Source organism: Erinaceus europaeus, chromosome 20 (assembly GCF_950295315.1).
Source record: "Erinaceus europaeus chromosome 20, mEriEur2.1, whole genome shotgun sequence".
In the NCBI taxonomy this organism is placed as follows: domain Eukaryota; kingdom Metazoa; phylum Chordata; class Mammalia; order Eulipotyphla; family Erinaceidae; genus Erinaceus; species Erinaceus europaeus.
The window spans coordinates 14920578-14939922 of record NC_080181.1 but is presented as its reverse complement, the minus strand read 5'-3'; the positions used below and the strand labels follow the sequence as shown (position 1 = coordinate 14939922).

Genomic DNA, 19345 nt, shown 5'->3' with positions numbered 1-19345 from the left:
AGCTGGGGGCTGGAACCGGGATCCTTATGCTGGTCCTGGCGCTTTGCGCCATGTGCATTTAACCTGCTCCGCTACCGCCCGACTCCCCTCTTTTAAGCTTTATATTTCCATAGTTAACACTGTTATTAATGGTAGAGGTGGCATTTCCTGTTTTTGGAGTGCCAACTGGGAATGGAGCTATACCTAATAGCCAATTTTTCACTTGCATGATACTTAGCAGACTGCTCTATCTCAGTACTAAGCTATGTTCAGCCCCTTTGTTCTAAATTATAGTTCAATAAAACTATAGCTAAAAATATAGTCCAATAGTTATTTGATCTGTACATTTATCTCTATATAAATTTTATATAAAGGGACAAGTGGTAGTGCACTTAAGCGGTTAAGCACACACATTACAATTCCCAAGGACCGGAGTCAGGCGGTAGCACAGTGGGTAAGTACATGTGGTGCGAAGCACAAGGACTGGTGTAAGGATCCCAGTTCGAGCCCCCCATCTCCTCACCTGCAGGGGAGTTGCTTCACAGGCGGTGAAGCAGGTCTGCGGGTGTCTATCTTTCTCTCCCCCCTCTGTCTTCCCCTCCTCTCTCCATTTCTCTCTGTCCTATCCAACAATGACGACATCAATAACAACAATAATAACTACAACAACAATAAAAATAAGGGCAACAAAAGGGAAAATAAATTTAAAAAAAAAACAAAAAAACAATTCCCAAGGACCTAGGTTCAAGCTCCTGGTCCCCACCTTCAGGAGGAAAGCTTCATGAGTAGTGAAGCAGGGCTGCAGCTATCTCTCTGTCTCTCTCCCTCCCTATCTCCCTTTCCCCTCTCAATTTCTGTCTCTATCCAATAATAAAAAAAAATATTTTAAAAAATAAATTTTATATAACAAAAGAATCATAACTAAATATTAAACTTGAGTTGATACATATAAAGTTTTTAGGGGTTAAGTTGCATTGATACTTGCAACTTTATCATTATCACAATCGACCCTTCTGTCTTTCATATTATAGACCAGCAGGATAACCTGAAAGATAGAGCATTTTATTTGTAAAATCTGTGACAACTATGAGAATGGAAAACAAGACTTCCACTGTTATCTCAGAAAGACGGTCTTTAAAGCTTTCCTCCCATGTTGAGCACTCTGGGATACCAGAAATTCCGAATCTTCAAACTCTGATCCCCACAGTGGTGGAGATACATAATTCCTAGGGGAAGGAAATCTGAGCCAGGCAGAAGTCAGAGCATGTGCCGTGCTCCCTGAGTCAAGTTGCGGTGCGAGCAAGGATGCCAGGAGGCTGACAGTCTCTCCTTAGCTGGGGAAGAGGTGTGCCAGGATCAGCCGGGAAACAGCGTGAGCCAGAAAGTCTCAGCTAAAGGTTAATGTCTCTGCATCTCCAGCTTGGGAGTTGGAGATGGATGGAGGGGTGAATGTCTTCTTGCCTTCAGCTAAAGCTTTAAAATGCTGTGAGAAAAGAGGAGAGGAAACACGGAGTAGCAGGGATATGAGAGTCACTGCCAATCAGCAAAAGCCAACCTCTTTACAAGCCTTCAAGCTCTCATTTTCCACATCTCTTTTTCCAAAACAGGTTCATGGTGTTGACTTTTAAAAATAGAAATCATGGGGGCTGGGCAGTAGCACAGCGGGTTAAGCACACCTGGTGTGAAGCACAAGGACTGGCATAAAGATCCCAGTTGGCGCACCCAGCTGCCCACCTGCAGGGGAGTCACTTCACAAGCAGTGAAGCAGGTCTGCAGGTGTCTGTCTTTCTCTTCCCCTGTCTTCCCCTCCTCTTGCTATTTCTCTCTGTCCTATCCAACAGCAACAACAGCAATAATAACAATGATAAACAATAAGGGCAACAAAAAGGGGAAAAAAATGGCCTCCAGGAGCAGTGGATTCATAGTGCAGGCACCGAGCCCCAGCAATAACCCTGGAGGCAAAAAAAACAAAAGAAATCACTGGACTCTCAAGTGTGAGGTTCCATATTCAATCCCCAGCAGCACATGTGCCAGTGATATTTGGTCCACTTTCTCTTGATACACCTCTCTCTCTACTTAATAAATCTTAAGGGAGTCAGGCGGTAGCGCAGTGGCTTAAGCACACGTGGCACAATGCACAAGGACCAGTGTAAGAATCCTGGTTCAGGCCCCGGGCTCCCCACCTTCAGGGGAGTCGCTTCACAAGCAGTGAAGTAGATCTGCAGGTGTTTATCTTTCTTTCTCTCCTCATCTCTGTCTTCCCCTCCTCTCTCCATTTCTCTCTGTCCTATCTAACAACGATGACATCAAGAACAACAATAATAACTACAACAATAAAACAAGGGCAACAAAAAGGAAAAAAAAATCTTTAAAAAGGCTAGACATTTGCTCTACTTCCTTAAAAATTGAACCCTCTTTTTTATGTCCTACTTTCACTCATTAAGCCATTTGGTTCTCCTGTAAAAACAAGTATTCTCTGAGATCCTTACCTAGCCTCAGCTAGCTTCAGGGCCCACATCTCTTCTACTTCCCTTCCTGCAAAAGCCCCCCCCCCCCCGCCCCCTTCTAGTCTGGACCACAGCAGAGGCAGAACGGTGGAGATTGCAGCAATTGTCCTTACTGTCCACGTCAGCATCTGATGGTAGTCTTACCTGTGAGTTCTTGAATTCTGAGTAGAGAGAAAAGAGCAGGTGGAGGGACTGGATCCGACTCTTGTAGATAGGAATGTCTAGGATGGCTGAAATGGAGAACTCCCATGAGCAAAACTAAAGGAAAGTTGGGGGATTATGGACATTTCTGTTTAGGATAGCCAATGTCCTCTTAGAGGCGATGTATGACTTATGATTTGGGGGGTTAAGTACTCAGCATAACTAGATACCATCCTGAGTGCTGCCAAATAGCGTAGCTGGCATAAGGTGACGGCTGTAACTCAAGATGCTGTATTCCCAGAATAAAGAAGCTTTTCTGAAAGCCCACAGCGTATTTGTCTAGAGACAAGAGAATGGAATAGATGGGAGAAAATGCTTACCACAGATCATGTCAATGTACTCTGGCAGACTGCAATCGATCTCTGCCGTGGGCAGGCTTACCTAGGAAGGGCACAGGATGAACCACGTTCAAAAGGATGTAGGTTTTTAGTGGTTCCAGCAACTCTTTTTCTTTGTCTCTGAAGGAAAAAGAGCCCCTAGCATGAAGTATGTTCAAAGTTGAATTGTGTTCCACCAAATTCATATACTGAAATCTTAAGCCCATGTACATCAGAATGTGACTACATCTGGAGATAGTCTCAACTAAGATACTTAAATTAGAATGAGGTTATTATGATGAGCCATAATCCAGTACGAAAAGTGTAGAAAGAGGAAATTAGGACACGCACAGACAAAAGGAAGGCAATGTGGAGACATAGAAGAAGACAGCCAACAAGAAAGGTCTCGGAAGGAATTAACTCTGCCAACAACTTAGTCTCAGCTTTCTGGCCTCCAGAGCTGTGAGAAAATTAATTTTGGTTGTTGAAGTCACCTAGTCTGTGGTACTTTGTTATGGCAGTTCTAGCAAATAATATGTGGGTTCGGTGTGCTGATTTTAAATATCAAGACTAAGAAGGATCAGCTAATCATCTTTGCTCAGATTTCTTTTAAAAATTATTTATCTATTAATGGGTATAAAAACAAATTATTTATCTATTTATTATAAAGGGGAGAGAGAGACAGAGGGAGAGAAAGAAAGACCAATCAATCAGATAACCACTCTAGCATATGGCACTGGAGATCAAACACTGGGTCTTGTGAATGCCAGTCCTACACTATCCACTATACTCACTGGACCAATTCTCTGGCTACTTGTTCTTTGTCTGAAACACTGCTTACATAAAGGTGAGTAGATGGTGAAAACTATGCACTTATGGTAGGTGCAGTTCTCTGATTGTGTATCATACTTCAACTAAGAAGTTAACGATAGTGGTGGGGGTTATATAGCATAATGGTTTATGCACAAAAACTCTCATGACTGAAGCTCCAAAATCCCAGATTCAATCCCCAACACTACCATAAGCCAGAGTTGAGCAATGCTCTGATTAAAATAATAATAATGATAGAGCCAGCAAAATTCACCTGGAGGGGCTGGTCAGTAGCTCAGCTAGTAAAGTATATGTATTATCATGCACAAGACTTGGGGTCAAGCCCCTAGTCCCTATCTGCAGGGGGAAGTTTCACAAGTGGTGAAGCCGGTCTGCAGGTGGCTCTCTCTCCCTCTCTGTCTTCCCTTCCTCTCTTGATTTCTCTGTCCTATCCAACAACAATAACAACAATGATAAACAAGGGCAACAAAAGGGAAAAAATAGCCTCCAGGAGCAGTGGATTCATAGTGCAGGCACTGAGCCCCAGCAATAACCCTGGAGGCAAAAAAAAAAAAAAAAAAATTTCAAGCCTAAAATTCCAAAGCCCTAGGCTAGGTTCAATCTCTGTCATAAGCAAGAATTGAGCAGTGCTCTGGTCTCTTTCTCTGTCCCTCATTAAAATAAAAACAAATGAAACACACTAAAAAGAAAAAAAAATTACGGGGCCAGGTGGTGTTGCACCTGGTTGAGCGTACATGTTACAATGTGCAAGACCTGGGTTTGAGCCTCTGGTCCCCACCCACAAGGGGGATGCAGCAGGTGTCTCTCTGTTTCTCTCCCTCACTATTACCTGCTATCTAATAAATAAATAAATAAAGATAATTTTAAAAAATTTAAGTATTTTAAAAAATTACTATGCTGGGAGTCGGGCTGTAGCACAGCGGGTTAAGCGCAGGTGGCGCAAAGCACAAGGACCGGCATAAGGATCCCGGTTCGAATCCGGGCTCCCCACCTGCAGGGGAGTCGCTTCACAGGCGGTGAAGCAGGTCTGCAGGTGTCTATCTTTCTCTCCTCCTCTCTGTCTTCCCCTCCTCTCTCCATTTCTCTCTGTCCTATCCAACAACGACGACAACAACAATAATAACTACAACAATAAAACAACAAGGGCAACAAAAGGGAATAAATAAATTTAAAAAAAAATTACTATGCTCTGAGGTTCTAAGGTTCCAGGTTCAATCTCTAGCACCACCATAAGTGTTAACTAAGCAGTACTCTAATTAAAATAGAAAGTTAATGATAATTATCATAGAAATAAAGAAAGCACTTGGCTTTAGAGTGAATGATAGACTTTCTTCTCTATTGCTCTCTTCCACTCACCTTGCCCAAAAGCTCTTCAAACTCTGGGGACCATTCTTGCATCAGAGTATCAATATCAGGCATGGGCCTAAAAGTACAGAGGTAAATAATAAGTAAAGAACATGGGATGGTGTTATCAGTAGCATTGGGTTAAGATACACTAGGATGATGGGAGCTTCTCAACAATGGTACTTCAGAATTTCATACGAGGGCTAGAGAGGTAGATAACATAATGGTTATGTAAAATGACTTTGAAGTCCAAGGCAACTAAGGTCCCAGGTTCAATCTCCAGTATCACCATATGCCAGAACTGAGTTAGAATTTCAAGAGAAGCTAGACAAGGCAAACCAAACTTATACAGGATGTGGGAGTTAGCTTTATTCACTATTTCAGTCACAAGTTGCCAAGACACATAAGACTGCAAAGTGATCAAATATACCACCTGCCTTCTCAGAAGTATCGGTGGTAAGGGTCACCATGGATTACTATAGCGAAGACTGGGGTCTCTCCTACCTGGTATAGTGCACAGTTGCAGGGGGCTTAGAACGGTGTAACTCAGAGATACTCTCGATCCATGTGTCAATGGCTTTGGGATTCTTTTCTGCATCTTCGAGGCTCTTTACTTTCATATGTTGCTAGGAAAATAAAATGGCTGATGACACCGAAGTAAATGCTGTTTTTCAAAGTAGCTCACTATGTTGTTATTTCACATACAAGTGTGCTGGTAAAAAGGGAAGCCTGACAATGACCAAATGAAAACTGTAAGAAACCTTGATATAATTTTCCAGAGTTACGGAAGGGGGCAGATAGAACTGACCACAATAAAACATCATTTTATGCCTACTGGAATGGATAGAATAAAATAGGAATGATAATGCCAGGTGTTGATGAGGGTATGAAGAAACTGGAACTCTCATTCATTGCCAATGGAACTGTAAAGTGGTTCAACCATGTTGGAAGAGCTTGGCAGTTCCTCTAAATGTCCAACAGTAACCATATGGCCCAGTACTCCCCTTCCTACATACATGTCCAAGAGAAACAATAATATACATACATGTAAAAAAAAATGCAGAGGCCAAGTGGTGGCACACCTGGTTGAGCGCACGTTACAATGCACAAGGACCCAGGTTTGAGCCCCTGGTCCCCACCTGTAGGGGGAAAGCTTTGCAAGTGGTGAAGCAGGGCTATCTCTATCATCTCTATCTCACTCTCTATCATCCCCTTCCCTCTAGATTTCTGGCTGTCTCTATCCAATAAACAAAGATAATAAAATTTGTTTTAAAAAAAATGTACAAGTTCCCTATGACCCTACAATTCATCTCGTAGGGATATATCCTAAGGAACCAAACACACCCATGCAAAAATATTTGTGTCTACCTATGTTCACAACACAATAGCACAATGTGTAAGAGCCAAAACCTGGAAGCAACTCAGGTGTCCAAGAACAGATGAGTGGCTGAGAAAGTTGTGGTCTATATACACAATGGAATACTACTCAGCTATTAAAAATGGTGATCTCGTGCCCTCCCCGCCCATCCTATGATTTTGTTAATGTCTCCTTTCTTAAATTAAAAAAAAAAAATGGTGATCTCACTTTCTTCACCTCATCTTGGTGGAGCTTAAAGGAATCATGGTAAGTGAGATAAGTCAGAAAGAGAAGGGTGAATATGGGATGATCTCACTCATAGACAGAAGTTGAAAAATACTACCATTACACCAATCTGCCTTCCCTGGGCAGATGACCTCACCAGTGTATCCTGGACCCCCATCTCTCTAGAGCCCTATCCCACTAAGGAAAGGTAGAGACAGGCTGGGGGTATGGATCGATCTGTCAACATCCATATCTAGCAGAGAAGCAATTATAGAAGCCAGACCTCCCACCTTCTGTGCCCCAAAGAGACCTTTATTCCTCTCTTCCAGAGGAATAAAGAATAGGGAAGTTTCCAATGGAGGGGATGGGTTATGGCTCTCTGGTGGTGGGAACTATATGAATTGTACCCCTCTTATCCCACAATCTTGTTGACCATTATTAAATCAGTAATAATAAAAAGAAGTTGGAAAACAAGAAAACACAAGCAGAACTTAGATTGGGTTTGGTGTCTTGCACCAAAGTCAAAGACTCTGAGGTGTGGGGGAGGGTTCAGGTCTTAGAACATGATGGCAGAGGAGGACCTAGAGGGGGTTGAATTGTTAAGTGGAAGACTGAGAAATGTTACAGATGCACAAACTGTTGTATTTTACTGTTGACTAGAAGCCATTAATCCCTCCAATAAGGAAAAAAAGAATTAATGCAAATGGCGGCCCAGGAGGTGGCAGGGTAGATCAAGGATTACTCTCAGCCAGGAGGTCCTGAGCTGCAGCCCCAGCATTGCATGTGCCAGAATGATGTTCTGGTTCTTTTTTTTTTTTTTTTTTTTTTTAGTTGTTGTTGTAGTTATTGTTGTTATTGATGTCATCGTTGTTGGATAGGACAGAGAGAAATGGAGAGAGGAGGGGAAGACAGAGAGGGAGAGAGAAAGATAGACACCTGCAGACCTGCTTCACCACTTGTGAAGCGACTCCCCTGCAGGTGGGGAGCCAGGGGCTTGAACCAGGATCCTTACGCCGGTCCTTGTGCTTTGCACCACCTGTGCTTAACCCACTGTGCCACCGCCCAACTCCTGATGTTCTGGTTCTTTTTCTTTCCTCCTCCTCCTCTCTCATTAATAAATAATTATACAGGGACCAGGTGGTGCCGCACCTGGTTAGACGCACACACTACAGTGCTCAAGGACCTGGGTTCAAGCCCCTGGTCCCCACCTACAGGGGGAAAAGCTTCACGAGTAGTGGAGCAGGGCTGCAGTGTCTGTCTCTCTCCCTCTCTATCTTCCCTTCTCCTCAATTTCTCTCTGTCTCTATCTAATAAAAAAATAAATAAATAGGGGCCGGGTGGTGGCGCACCTGGTTGAGCACACATCTTATAATGCGCAAGGACCTGGGTTTGAGCTTCTGGTCCCCACCTGCAGGGGGAAAGCTTTGTGAGTGGTGAAGCAGTGCTGCAGGTCTCTCTCTGTCTCTATCACCCCCTTCCCTCTTGATTTCTGGCTGTCTCTATCCAATAAATAAAGATAATAAAAAATAAAAATAAATAAAACATTAAAACTATATATATATATATATATAAAGTTTAAAAAAATAATTGTACAAAAAAGTTCACAGCAGTTAACAGAAAAGTTAACACATATAACCATGTGTAAGAACATGGGTTCAAGCCCCTGCTCCCCATCTGCAGGGGGAAGCTTCACAAGTGGTAAAGCAGGTCTGCAGGTATCTATCTTTCTCCCCTGTCCCTCTCAATTTCTCTCCATCCTATGAGATAAAAGTAGAAAAAAAAAAAAAAGAAAGAAAAAGGAAAAAATGGCCACTGGAAGCAGTAGAAAGGATGAAGCAATTGCCACAGCCTAGAAGCAGGCATAATGAGAACTGACTAATAATAGGTACCAGTCTCCTTTTTGGAATGATAAAAATATTCTTAGATGGTGGTATGGTGGTTATGGTCGAACCACTCCATGAACATGCTACAATTCACTGAATAATACAGTTCGCAAGAGCAACTTTTATGGTAGGTAAATTATATCTCAATAGAAAAATGCATATAAAAAATCAGCGCGAGTCTGAAACCACAGCCACCCCTCTTGCTAGGCAGTAAGTCAACCATGCAAATATCAGCAAGGCCTCTGCTCTCAGTCCTGTTCAGTTGAAGCTTGTGATAAGCTAGTATCTTACTGTGATGTTATGCTGTTTAGAATTCTCTGTCAACCAAAGTGAGAGGACTGTAGGGTCCGACTGCTTTGTAGAAGGCTCATCTAATACTAACAGGCCAAGGTTGTCAGGCTTTCCATCAGGACGTGGAACCTGGTTAAGAGAAAGGTAAGAAAACAGAGAAAAATGGAAAGGACATAAGAAAGGCCACACTTGTGTCCATTAAGCTGAAGAAGAGGAACTCTTCTGGATGATCATTTTTAATAGTATTAAAAAGCATGCTTGTACACCGTGCTGTACTAAGACGCTTGGAAAAAAAAAAAAAAGATCTATTAGACCTTACATATAAAGCAGCAAGCATGTATAATTAAGAGGCAAATATGCTATAAAATTTTAATATATAGTGACAGTCAAATATTAAGTAATCATAATGAGTATAGTTTAAATTAGTAACTATAAGAACTACTGTAACTACTACGACATGAATAATAATGTATGAGGAACTAGTTAAGGAAATGAGTGGAACTGTTAGAGGGATAGAGGGTTCAGGAGCAACACCTAAGGTATCAGTTTTAGGTATCAGTTTTGACTATACCTTTAAGAATGCATCAATATCTCCAACAGCTGGGATAAAATCAGGAATGAAAGGTTTCAGTTTGTGGTCCAGGCCAATCAACTGAGGTGTGTACCTGGGTGATACAGTCAGTGGAAGGTAGAAACAGAGAAACTTGCTTTACTATTCAAGCAAAAAGAGCTTAAGGAGAATGAATCTATTTCAGACTAGAAACAGGAAAGGAAAAAGGGAGGGCTGGTGAGGTTATGGTGGGAGGGCCTAGTATTTACCTACTGATATACTGGAAGAGTTCTTTTATCTCAGCAGAAACTGGTAAATGTTCATAATCTGCAGGATTGTAGGCCCTGGGGAAAGGGAAATACAGCTTACGGTAGCCAGAGGGAAAAGGATGAGACTGAGTTAGTTGCCCCCCTCCCCACCTTCTCATGTTAATAAATCTTTGTTAAAAAAAAAAAAAAAACTTAAATGTTATTCTGACCACAGGACCATAAAACTGTCCACATCTGCCTTTCCTGGTGGTTTGCAAGGCAGTTTTAAAACTGATTACAGTGAGCTTTCAGTTTTTTATCACAATGAAAAATGGCTAAAGGAAATCTGAAGTTTTAGAATGTAGAAGAAATCAATTTCTTGGGCTGGGGGTAGACAGCATAATGTTATGCAAAAAGACTCTCGCACGTGAGTCTCCAAAGTCCCACGTTCAATCCCCATACCTCCATAAGCCAGAGTTGAGCAGTGTTCTGGTTGAAAAACAACAAACCTTTTTTGAATAAAGGGTATAAATAAGTGGGTGAGATTTTAATTTCTAACATGAAACTAGCTTCTGTGATGCAAAAAATTTACAAAGACGTTTTTATTTATTTTCTTTTTTTATTATTATTTATTTATTCCCTTTTGTTGCCCTTGCTGTTTTATTGTTGTAGTCACCATTGATGTCATTGTTGTTGGATAGGACAGAGAGAAATGGAGAGAGGAGGGGAAGACAGAGAGGGGGAGAGAAAGACACCTGCAGACCTGCTTCACCGCTTGTGATGAGACTCCCCTGCAGGTGGGGAGCTGGGGGCTTGAACCGGAATCCTTACACTGATCCTTGAGCTTTGCGCCACCTGCACTTAACCTGCTGCGCTACAGCCCGACTCCCATTTATTTTCTTTTTTAAAGATTTTTAATGTTTGTTTATTTATTTCCTTTTGTTGCCCTTGTTGTTTTATTGTTGTAGTTATTATTGTTGTTATTGATGTTGTCGTTACTGAATAGGACAGAGAGAAATGGAGAGAGGAGGGGAAGACAGAAGGGGAGAGAAAGATAGACACCTGCAGACCTGCTTCACCACCTGTGAAATGACTCCCCTGCAGGTGGGGAGCCAGGGGCTCGAACTGGGATCCTTACACTGGTCCTTGCGTCATGCCACCTGCGCTTAAGCTGCTGCACTACTGCCCGACTCCCCTTAAAGATGTTTCTAACAGTTGTTTATAGTGACCTGCTAGGTAGCAGTGTGGAAAAGTTAAGATTTTCAAGCACAGGAGCCCAAGTTCAATCCCTGGTACTACATATGCCAGAGTGATACTCTGATTTGGTTCTCTTTCTCACTGATTAATAAAACAGATCTAAAAAAAAAAGTAGGGGCCAGGTGGTGGCACACTGGTTAAGCACACACATCGCAGTGTGCAAGAACCAGGGTTCAAACCCCTGGTCTCCACCTGCAGCAGGAAAGCTTCATGAGTGGGGAAGCAAGGCTGCAGGTGTCTCTTTGTGTCTCTCCCTATCTCCCCCTCCCTTCTCAATATCTCTCTGTCTTTATTCAAAAATAAATAAAAATTTAAAAAGTAGCTTCCTCAAATCCTAATCTATGGCAGTAGGATGTGATCATGTGATCGTGCAGCATTCTAAGAATCATGAAAACTAGAATGTAAAAGTTGTTCAATTAGTGTCTACCTATAGGTGAATAATCCAAAGGATACCCTATTTTTATCAAACTATTTTAAAAAGCAAAGCAATAATGTGAAACAAAATAAAAGTGTATAAAGCACTGAACTCTCAAGCATGAGGTTTGATCCCTGACACTGCATGTGCCAGAGTCTGCTTTGGTTCATTCATTCTCAATCCTCTTGCTAATACTAATAAATAAGTCTTTAAAAAGTTAAATGATTGGACTTTACTTTGCTTAAAAAGTACAGAGGGTGGTAAGGTTGGGAGGTGGAGCAGCAGAGAAAGTGTTGGACCTTCAAGCATGAGGTCCTGAGTCTCATCCCTAGCATCTCATATGCTAGAGTAATGTTCTGGTTCAAATCAGAGTAAATAAAGTATAGGGGTAATTCATGAGTAATCCAGTACCAAGTCTGGAACAGAATTCCAAGAGACTGCTGTACATAATTCTCACTTAGAAACATGTGTTTTATTGTAGGGTTCCTAAGGCATATATTGTCTTTCCTATCCAACAAGGATCTGAATCTAAAATAGAAATGCTCGAATGTATTTGTTGTTGTTGTTAAAAAGAAATCCTTTGGGAGTCGGGCGATAGCGCAGTGGCTTAAGCACAGGTGGCGCAAAGCACAAGGACTGGCATAAGGATCCCAGTTGGAGCCCCCGGCTCCCCACCTGCAGGGGAGTTGCTTCATAGGCGGTGAAGCAGGTCTGCAGGTGTCTGTCTTTCTCTCCCCCCTCTGACTTCCTTCCCCTCTTCTCTCCATTTCTCTCTGTCCTATCTAACAACAACAACATCAATAACAACAACAATAACAACTACAACAATAAAAGAACAAGGGCAATAAAAGGGAATAAATAAGTACTTAAAAAAAAGAAATCCTTTGGTATGAATATGAATATGAATTTATAATCTCTTTCTTAGAATGTAAGCTCCTGAAGACATATTTAGATTTACTCAGCAAACACTTGTGGAAATCCTGAGCCTACAAATGTTTCACATAAAGCAAGTGCCGCCACAGGACTCAATTAAGCAGGGGAGCCAGAGAATGAAAAGTCATTATGCTGGATTTGTGAGACAGCTAGGAATCCTCAGGAGGGGAGAGAAAAAGAGATGCTGAAATTTTACTTCTAATTTATGTCCTTCTGGGGCAGTTTTTTTTTTTTCTGGGGGGGGAGTGGGAAGGGGGAAGACATTTCTCTCTGTAGTTAAGGAGCAAAGTTTCTCTCACCCTTCGAGGGGAGCCCCGTGTTCATCATCATCATCGTCTTCATCAGAATCAGTTTCAGATGAGCCATCGTCATCATCATCATCATCATCCTCATTGTCACTAGAACCTCGTTGAGGTGTCAGCTGTGAAGTCTTCTTCTTCTCCTGAGACAGTGCAATATAGCCATAGAAAAGTTTACTAAGGAGAAATTTAGTTTATCTATGCCCAAATGTCTTCTAGTACTCTCATTATTATCCTTCCAACTGGCACCAAGTCACCAGAAAGAGAAAGTGGCACTCCTTAGAAGGGCCTGGAGAGTCTCTGGCTCCTTCTCAGTTACAAACAGGGTCCCTAATTTCTATGACCACATTCTAGTTTTCTATTGGAGGTCAGGATATAAAAATTTCTAAAGGGGTTGGGCTGGGCAGTGGTGCACCAGGTTTAAGTGCACACAGTATGCCAGGTTAAATGCACATAGTACTATGTGCAAGGACCCATGCAAGGATCCCATTTTGAGCCCTCGGCGTACCACCTGCAGGGGGGTCGCTTCGCAAGTGGTGAAGCAGGTCTGCAGGTGTCTGTCTTTCTTTATCTCACCCACCCCTCTCAATTTCTCTCTGTCCTATCCAATATAAATGGCAAAAATGGCTGCCAGAAGCAGTGGATTTGTAGTGCTGGCACTGGCACCGAGCCCCAGTGATAACTCTGGAGGAAAAAAAAAATAATCAAATTAAAATAAATAATAATTTTAAAGGTTTATGTTTTTTACTTTTTAAAATGTATTTTAATTTTATTGGATAGGGACAGAAAAAGCAAGAGAGAAAGCAGAGACAGAAAGAGAGACACTTACTGCATTGTTTATCCACTTGTGAAACACTCCCAGGCCTGGGGACCACTTTGAACCCAGGTCTTTATGCATGGTTATGTGTGTGTTCTACCAGGTGATGCAGGTGTTTTTCTCTCTCTTCCTCTCTAGCTCCCCTTCCCCTCTCAAATTCTGTCTCTACCCCTCCTACCTTATGCTTTTGTTCACTAATTCTTTCTTAAATAAAAAATTAAAAAAAAAAAATTCTGTCTCTATCCAAAATAATAAAATAAAGTTATTTAGACTCTTTGCTTCTAATTTTCTTCCACAAAGTCACAAGCACCCAATCACCAAAGGTGAGTATTCATGAAATGGTTACTACTTAAGTGGGCTTATCTCAAATTTATCTGAAAAAGCACACAACCACCGGAAGATCTAGATTATACTTCACCTTGTTGTTTTCCTCTTCATACTCATCATTGCTGTTATCAGCCATGGTCTTGTCAGGAAGATGGGCAGAATGAGGAAGTCCTTAGAAGAAGAGTTTTCCATTTAGGTTGTTAGTAATTTTTGAAAACAACAACTTTTTGCTTTATAATATTTCATTGTCCAAACTGAAATTAAATGGCTACACCTGGCATATTATAATAAATATGCTTAGTGGTCCGGGAGGTGGTGTAATGGATAAAGCACTGGATTCTCAAGCATGAGGTCCTGAGTTCATCAACCTCTTGCAGCACATGTGCCAGAATGATGTCTGGTTCTTTCTTTCTTTCTCATTAATAAATAAAATCTTTTTTTTTTTTTTTTTTTTTTACAGACAAAGAGAAACTGAGAAGGGAGAGAAATAAATAAAATCTTTAAAGAAAAATAAGTATACTCAGGATAAGAACCTGGGTGTCTAGGTGTGTGTGTGTGTGTGTGTGTGTGTGTGTGTGTGTGTGTGTGTGTGTGTGTAAATCAACACCTATAGCAGCAGCACACACAGAATACTCAAAAAGGGATGAGGGAGACAGCATAATGGTTATGCAAACAACTTTCATGCCTGAGGCTCTGAAGTGGCAGATTCTATTTTCCTCTCAACCACCATACACCAAAGCTGAGTACATATATAACATTTTATATATATACAGTTATTATATATATATATATATATACACACATAAACACACAGGACCACTGTTGAGTCATAAAATGGCAAATGTTATAAGAACCCAGTTAGGTAGTAACTATAGGTAAATTCATCAACAAAAGGTAGATTAGAGGCTATTAGGGATGGAGGAGAAAAAGAGTAATGGAGAAAAATTGTCTAGTGGGTACAGTTTCTTTTTTTAAGGTTAACATATCTCTTTTTTTTCCTTGTATTATCTTTATTTATTGCATGGAGACAGCCAGAAATCTACAGGGATGGGGGAGATAGAGAGAGAGAGAGAGAGACAGAGAGACACCTGCAGCCCTGCTTCACCATTTGTGAAGCTTTCCCCCTGCAGATGGGGACCCGGGGGCTTGAACCTGGGTACTCTAATGTGAGAGCTTAGCCATGTATGCCACCACCTGGCCCTGGTGGGTACAGTTTCTGTTCAAGATGATGAAAAAGCTCTAAAATAAATAATAAAGCTAGTTAGTGCTACTGCACCATACTTACTCCCACTAAATTGTCTGTTAGACCTATTTATCATGATAAACGCACAACTTTAATTCTCACCTGTGATTGCTAATTTAAGAGTCATATCCAATTCATCATCTTGTGTTAGAAATTGTATTAAAAATGCTGCAAATGTTGAATGTAAAACATTAATTCCCCAATAAATAAATTATAAATAAATAAATAAATAAATAAATAATGCTGCAAATTGTATTTACTGCTTTTCTCTGTTCTTGAGCTTCTCACCATATCCAAGCCACTGTTAGCTCACCTCTGGTTCCCTACTATCACCTTTAAACATTCCACATCTACCAGCTCTCCAGCACCCAAGGCTCTACTTGTTATGCCCTGTTTACTTCTGACAGCACTCTAAGACCAGCCCTTCCGCCCCACCCACCACACGTTGGTCTCTTTCAAGTCTTCAAACTAAACTAACCCAGGATCTTTTTTTTTTTTTTTGATTGATTGATTATTTATGTGATAGGACAGAGAACAATTGAGATGGGAAGGGGAGATAAGAGAGGGAAAGAGAAAAAAAGGCACCTGCAGCACTACTTCATCTGAAATGTTGATTGAAGTTGTGGGTTTGGGTTATTAAAACACCTTCAAAAGTGGGCAAAAGAGTTTTACTGGTAACAAAAACTGTGAACTTTTGGCAGACTGTGAGCAAGGCAGGATCAAAAAGGAAATATCAACAAGGAACAATGGTTAGGGGGAAATCCTGCCATCTGGAAGGATGTCTCTATTACGTCCTTAACTAGTCGGGAAACAAAAGCATGGTCCAGGAGGTGGTGCGATGATGGATAAAGCATTAGACTCTCAAGCATGAGGTCCTGAGTTTGATCCCCAGCAGCACATGTACCAGAGTGATGTCTAATTCTTTCTCTCCTACCTATCTAATATGTAAATAAAAATATTTTTAAAAAAATAAAAAAAAGAAAGAACTTCACAGGCGGTGAAGCAGGTCTGCAGGTGTCTATCTTTCTCTACCCCTCTCTGTCTTCCCCTCCTCTCTCCATCCTGTCCAACAACGACAACATTAATACCAATAATAACTACAACAATAAAAAAAACAAGGGCAACAAAAGGGAATAATTAAAAAAATTGACTGGAGTTGGTATATTGCATCAAAGTAAAAGACTCTGGGGTGGGTGGGGGTTCAGGTCCTGAAGCATGATGGTAGAGGACCTACTGGGGGTTGTATCATTACGTGGAAAATTGGGAAATGTTATGCATAATCTATTGTATTTACTGTCGACTGTAAAACATTAATCATCCAATAAAGAAATTTTAAAAAGAAAGAAGACAGAAGCAGTAGGAAGTGAAGTAACTGGACTCTGAAAGACAACATTTGCTACTACAAAACGGGCTTCTTAGACATTCTCATGAGTACATTCAGCCCTGTGTTCTGAGAACTGTTCCTCGGACCTTCCTTCTCTTACCTTTGGGTCTCTCAGTTGGAGTATGACTACCTGCAATCTCTTCAGCGTCGTTAATTTCTAGACGCTCATCGTACGTCTGGTTGTCAACAATCTTGGTCTAAGCAGAAGAAGACATGATTATCTCACATTATATGGCATTAATAGCACTCTGAGGGCCTGTGACTCTAAACCAGCATTGGTTCCTCTGACCTACCCAAGAAATCTGTTTTACTTGAAACACCCACTACCACTGCCACCACACTCTCAAACTTTCCTTAAGGCTTCTTGGCCCCAAGGTCAATCAATTAAATCATGCTACTGTTCTCCTTATTCAGAAGTTGCTGGAAGGCCATCTGAGAAAGGAGAGACAACCAACTTCTGCAGCAGCTCCGCAAAGCTGTAAGACAAACAAGCCAAGGGCTGCACAGTGTTATCACTCTGCCAAGTTTTGCCAAGAAAGCTGTTGAGGTTTCTCTACGGAAGTTGGAAAGTATCTAGAATGAATTATGCCTCACGTCCCAGGAGAGAACGGTGAGATGTCGCTGCAGCGTTCTCTCGGTCCAGCAATGAAGTTTTTAAAGGCATGATCCATATTGCTATTCCTAGTCTTGCAGGCCGGATTCCTGACTTTCTGGGGGTGGGTGGGTAGGGGGTGGAGGGTGATAGTTAGAGGAAGCGGACAGACTGGTGGGGGCAGAAAGGAAAGCGAGAAAGTACAGTGATGTTAGAGATGGGAAGGCTGGGAGGACAAAGAAGTCCTCTTTAATTCCTCTCGGGAAGGGAAAAGGGAGTTCTTTCTGGCAGGGTGAGTACCAATTACCTGCAGCCCCTCTGAATCCGTCTCCTCTATTTGCAAAGAACCCCAGTCTAGGACTGGGGTCTCACTCCAATCTTAGACCAAGCTACTTTCGTGCTTCCCCTTGGAGCAACTGAGCTGTTGTCGGTCGCTAAGCAAAGAAAAAAAATTAATAAACAATAAATAATCGCGAGATTTGCTTGCAGTCTCGTAAGCCCTCCTTCGTTACGTCTCTTCCAGCGAAGGATCCAAGGAGCATCAAGAGGGGCTCGCGGGTAAAGCCTCTCTAGGCGATCTAGTCGCTTGCGTGTCTATGGTTTTCGGAAATGAATCTGTGGCGACATCTAGCGACAGCACGTGGCACAGCCGGGTTGATGCATTTCGTGTAGAATTTAGTAGCCCTATCTTGTGTGAAGCTTCTGTGATCATTAATGTACAGAATTATGTGTGAACACACGTTTTTACTTTTCTTGGAATCATATGTGGAATTGATGAATCATATGTTTACTTCATATTTAACTTTCTGAGGAATTGCCAGGTTGTTTTCCAAAGCAAGTGCACTATTTTACAAACCCAATAGTGTATGAAAGTTCTGATTTCTCCACTCTCACCAGCATTTTACTGCTACCGCTGCTACTACTACTACTACTACTACTACTACTACTACTATTGTTTTCTTACTGCGTATGAAACAGTACCTCATTATGGTTGTCTCCATGCCTCTCTCCCCCAACCCTACCTCCATTACCATTCTGTTCTTTGGTGGTGCCAGATCTATTTTTATTTTACTCATTTCCTAGATAGATACAGAAACTGAGAAGGAAGAGGGAGATATAGAGAGAGAAAGAGAGTGGTCTGAGAGGTGGCGCAGTGGGTAAAGTGTTGGACTCTCAAGGTCCTTGTTAGAGAGCAAAATCAAACCACCATCCACTGCAAGGAAGCAAAAGATGTTTATTCACGAATTCGAATCCGGGCCGAGAGGTGACTGACAGCAGTCCACCAGCTCGACCCTGAACAAGGCTCAAACCACACAATTTATAGGATTCTAGAGTACATTCTGGGTGGAGAATATGCAAAACCAGAATTCTATCACACACTCAATAGCATTTTACAGAAAACGCAGGATCCAATCATTTCAGACATTGCAATACCCTAAGCAGCCTTTAAGAATTGTCTAATTTCAAGCCTTTATGCAAAATAGGGTCACCACACTTTCTCGTTGTCAGCCAAGACCACCTGGCTATCAGCTCCCTCGACCTTGAGCAAGTGGTTGGGTTTCAAGGACTTGGTTAGGCTAGCTATTCTCTTTAAGACAAACAACAGGTGGCTTACATCTTGGTGTGTGGGTTTTGTCTAGCCCTTTTTTTTCATAAATGAGAGGTACAGGAATTTTCCACTGAAGGCAGAAAAGCAACTATACTTATAACTCATGCTTAAAATTTTACTTAAAGCAATTCTAGAGTTACTGCTTCTAACAGTCCTGAGTTCAATCCCTGCCAGCACATGTGCCAGAGTGATGTCTGATTCTTTCTCTCCTCCTATCCCTCTCATTAGCAAATAAATTAAATATTCTAAAAAAAAAAATAGACACCTGCAGCACTGCTTCATCTCTTGTGAAGCTTCCCCACTGCAGGTGAGGACCAGGGGCTTGAACCCGGGTCCTTGAACATTGTAACATGTACACTCTTATCGGATGTGCCACTACCCACCTCTGTGCCAGGATATAACCATGAATCTCAGGCATTCAAGCCCTGTGTGCTGCTGCTGCTGTGGATCTCCTTAGTCCTCCCTCTGGTTTTGATTTCCATTTCCCTAAGGACTAGGGACTTGTTAGTGTATTTATTGGTCATTTGTATGACATGTCAATTCTTTTTCATCTTTTCTTTTGACAGTTCTTTAATGTATACCAATCCCATAGTATTTTGGCATACCACGCTACACAACACAGTGGTTGTAAGTGGGGGGGCTTTTTTTTTTTTTGCCTCCAGGGTTAGAGAGAAAGACACCTGCAGACCTGCTTCACAGCTTGTGAAGCGACCACCCTGCAGGCGGGAAGCCGGGG

The 19345-nt window shown here is 41.7% G+C and overlaps 1 protein-coding gene across 1 annotated transcript; it reads right to left on the bottom strand.

Moving 5' to 3' along the window:
• Positions 1–1020: 1020 nt before the first annotated feature.
• Positions 1021–17532, bottom strand: IFT46 (intraflagellar transport 46). The gene is made up of 12 exons (XM_007523611.3): positions 17308–17532; positions 16509–16605; positions 13873–13952; positions 12638–12780; positions 9755–9829; positions 9507–9600; positions 8936–9064; positions 5684–5805; positions 5192–5258; positions 3008–3068; positions 2631–2716; positions 1021–1462 (listed from the first exon to the last, which is right to left on the bottom strand). Exons 3-12 carry the CDS (start codon positions 13915–13917, stop codon positions 1367–1369), a joined length of 918 nt encoding a protein of 305 aa, XP_007523673.1. The 5' UTR covers positions 13918–13952; positions 16509–16605; positions 17308–17532; the 3' UTR covers positions 1021–1366.
• Positions 17533–19345: the final 1813 nt, after the last annotated feature.

What these genes read in the sequence shown, in the direction of transcription:
- IFT46 (XM_007523611.3), bottom strand. Translation starts at nt 13,917, where the DNA reads ATGGCTGATAACAGCAATGATGAGTATGAAGAGGAAAACAACAAG. An exon ending in ATATTGATGCATTCTTAAAG is followed by an intron (nt 9,065 to 9,506) that starts GTATAGTCAAAA and finishes TCTCTTAACCAG; the next exon opens with GTTCCACGTCCTGATGGAAA. An exon ending in CTAAACAGCATAACATCACA is followed by an intron (nt 5,806 to 8,935) that starts GTAAGATACTAG and finishes TTATTTTCCTAG; the next exon opens with CAACATATGAAAGTAAAGAG.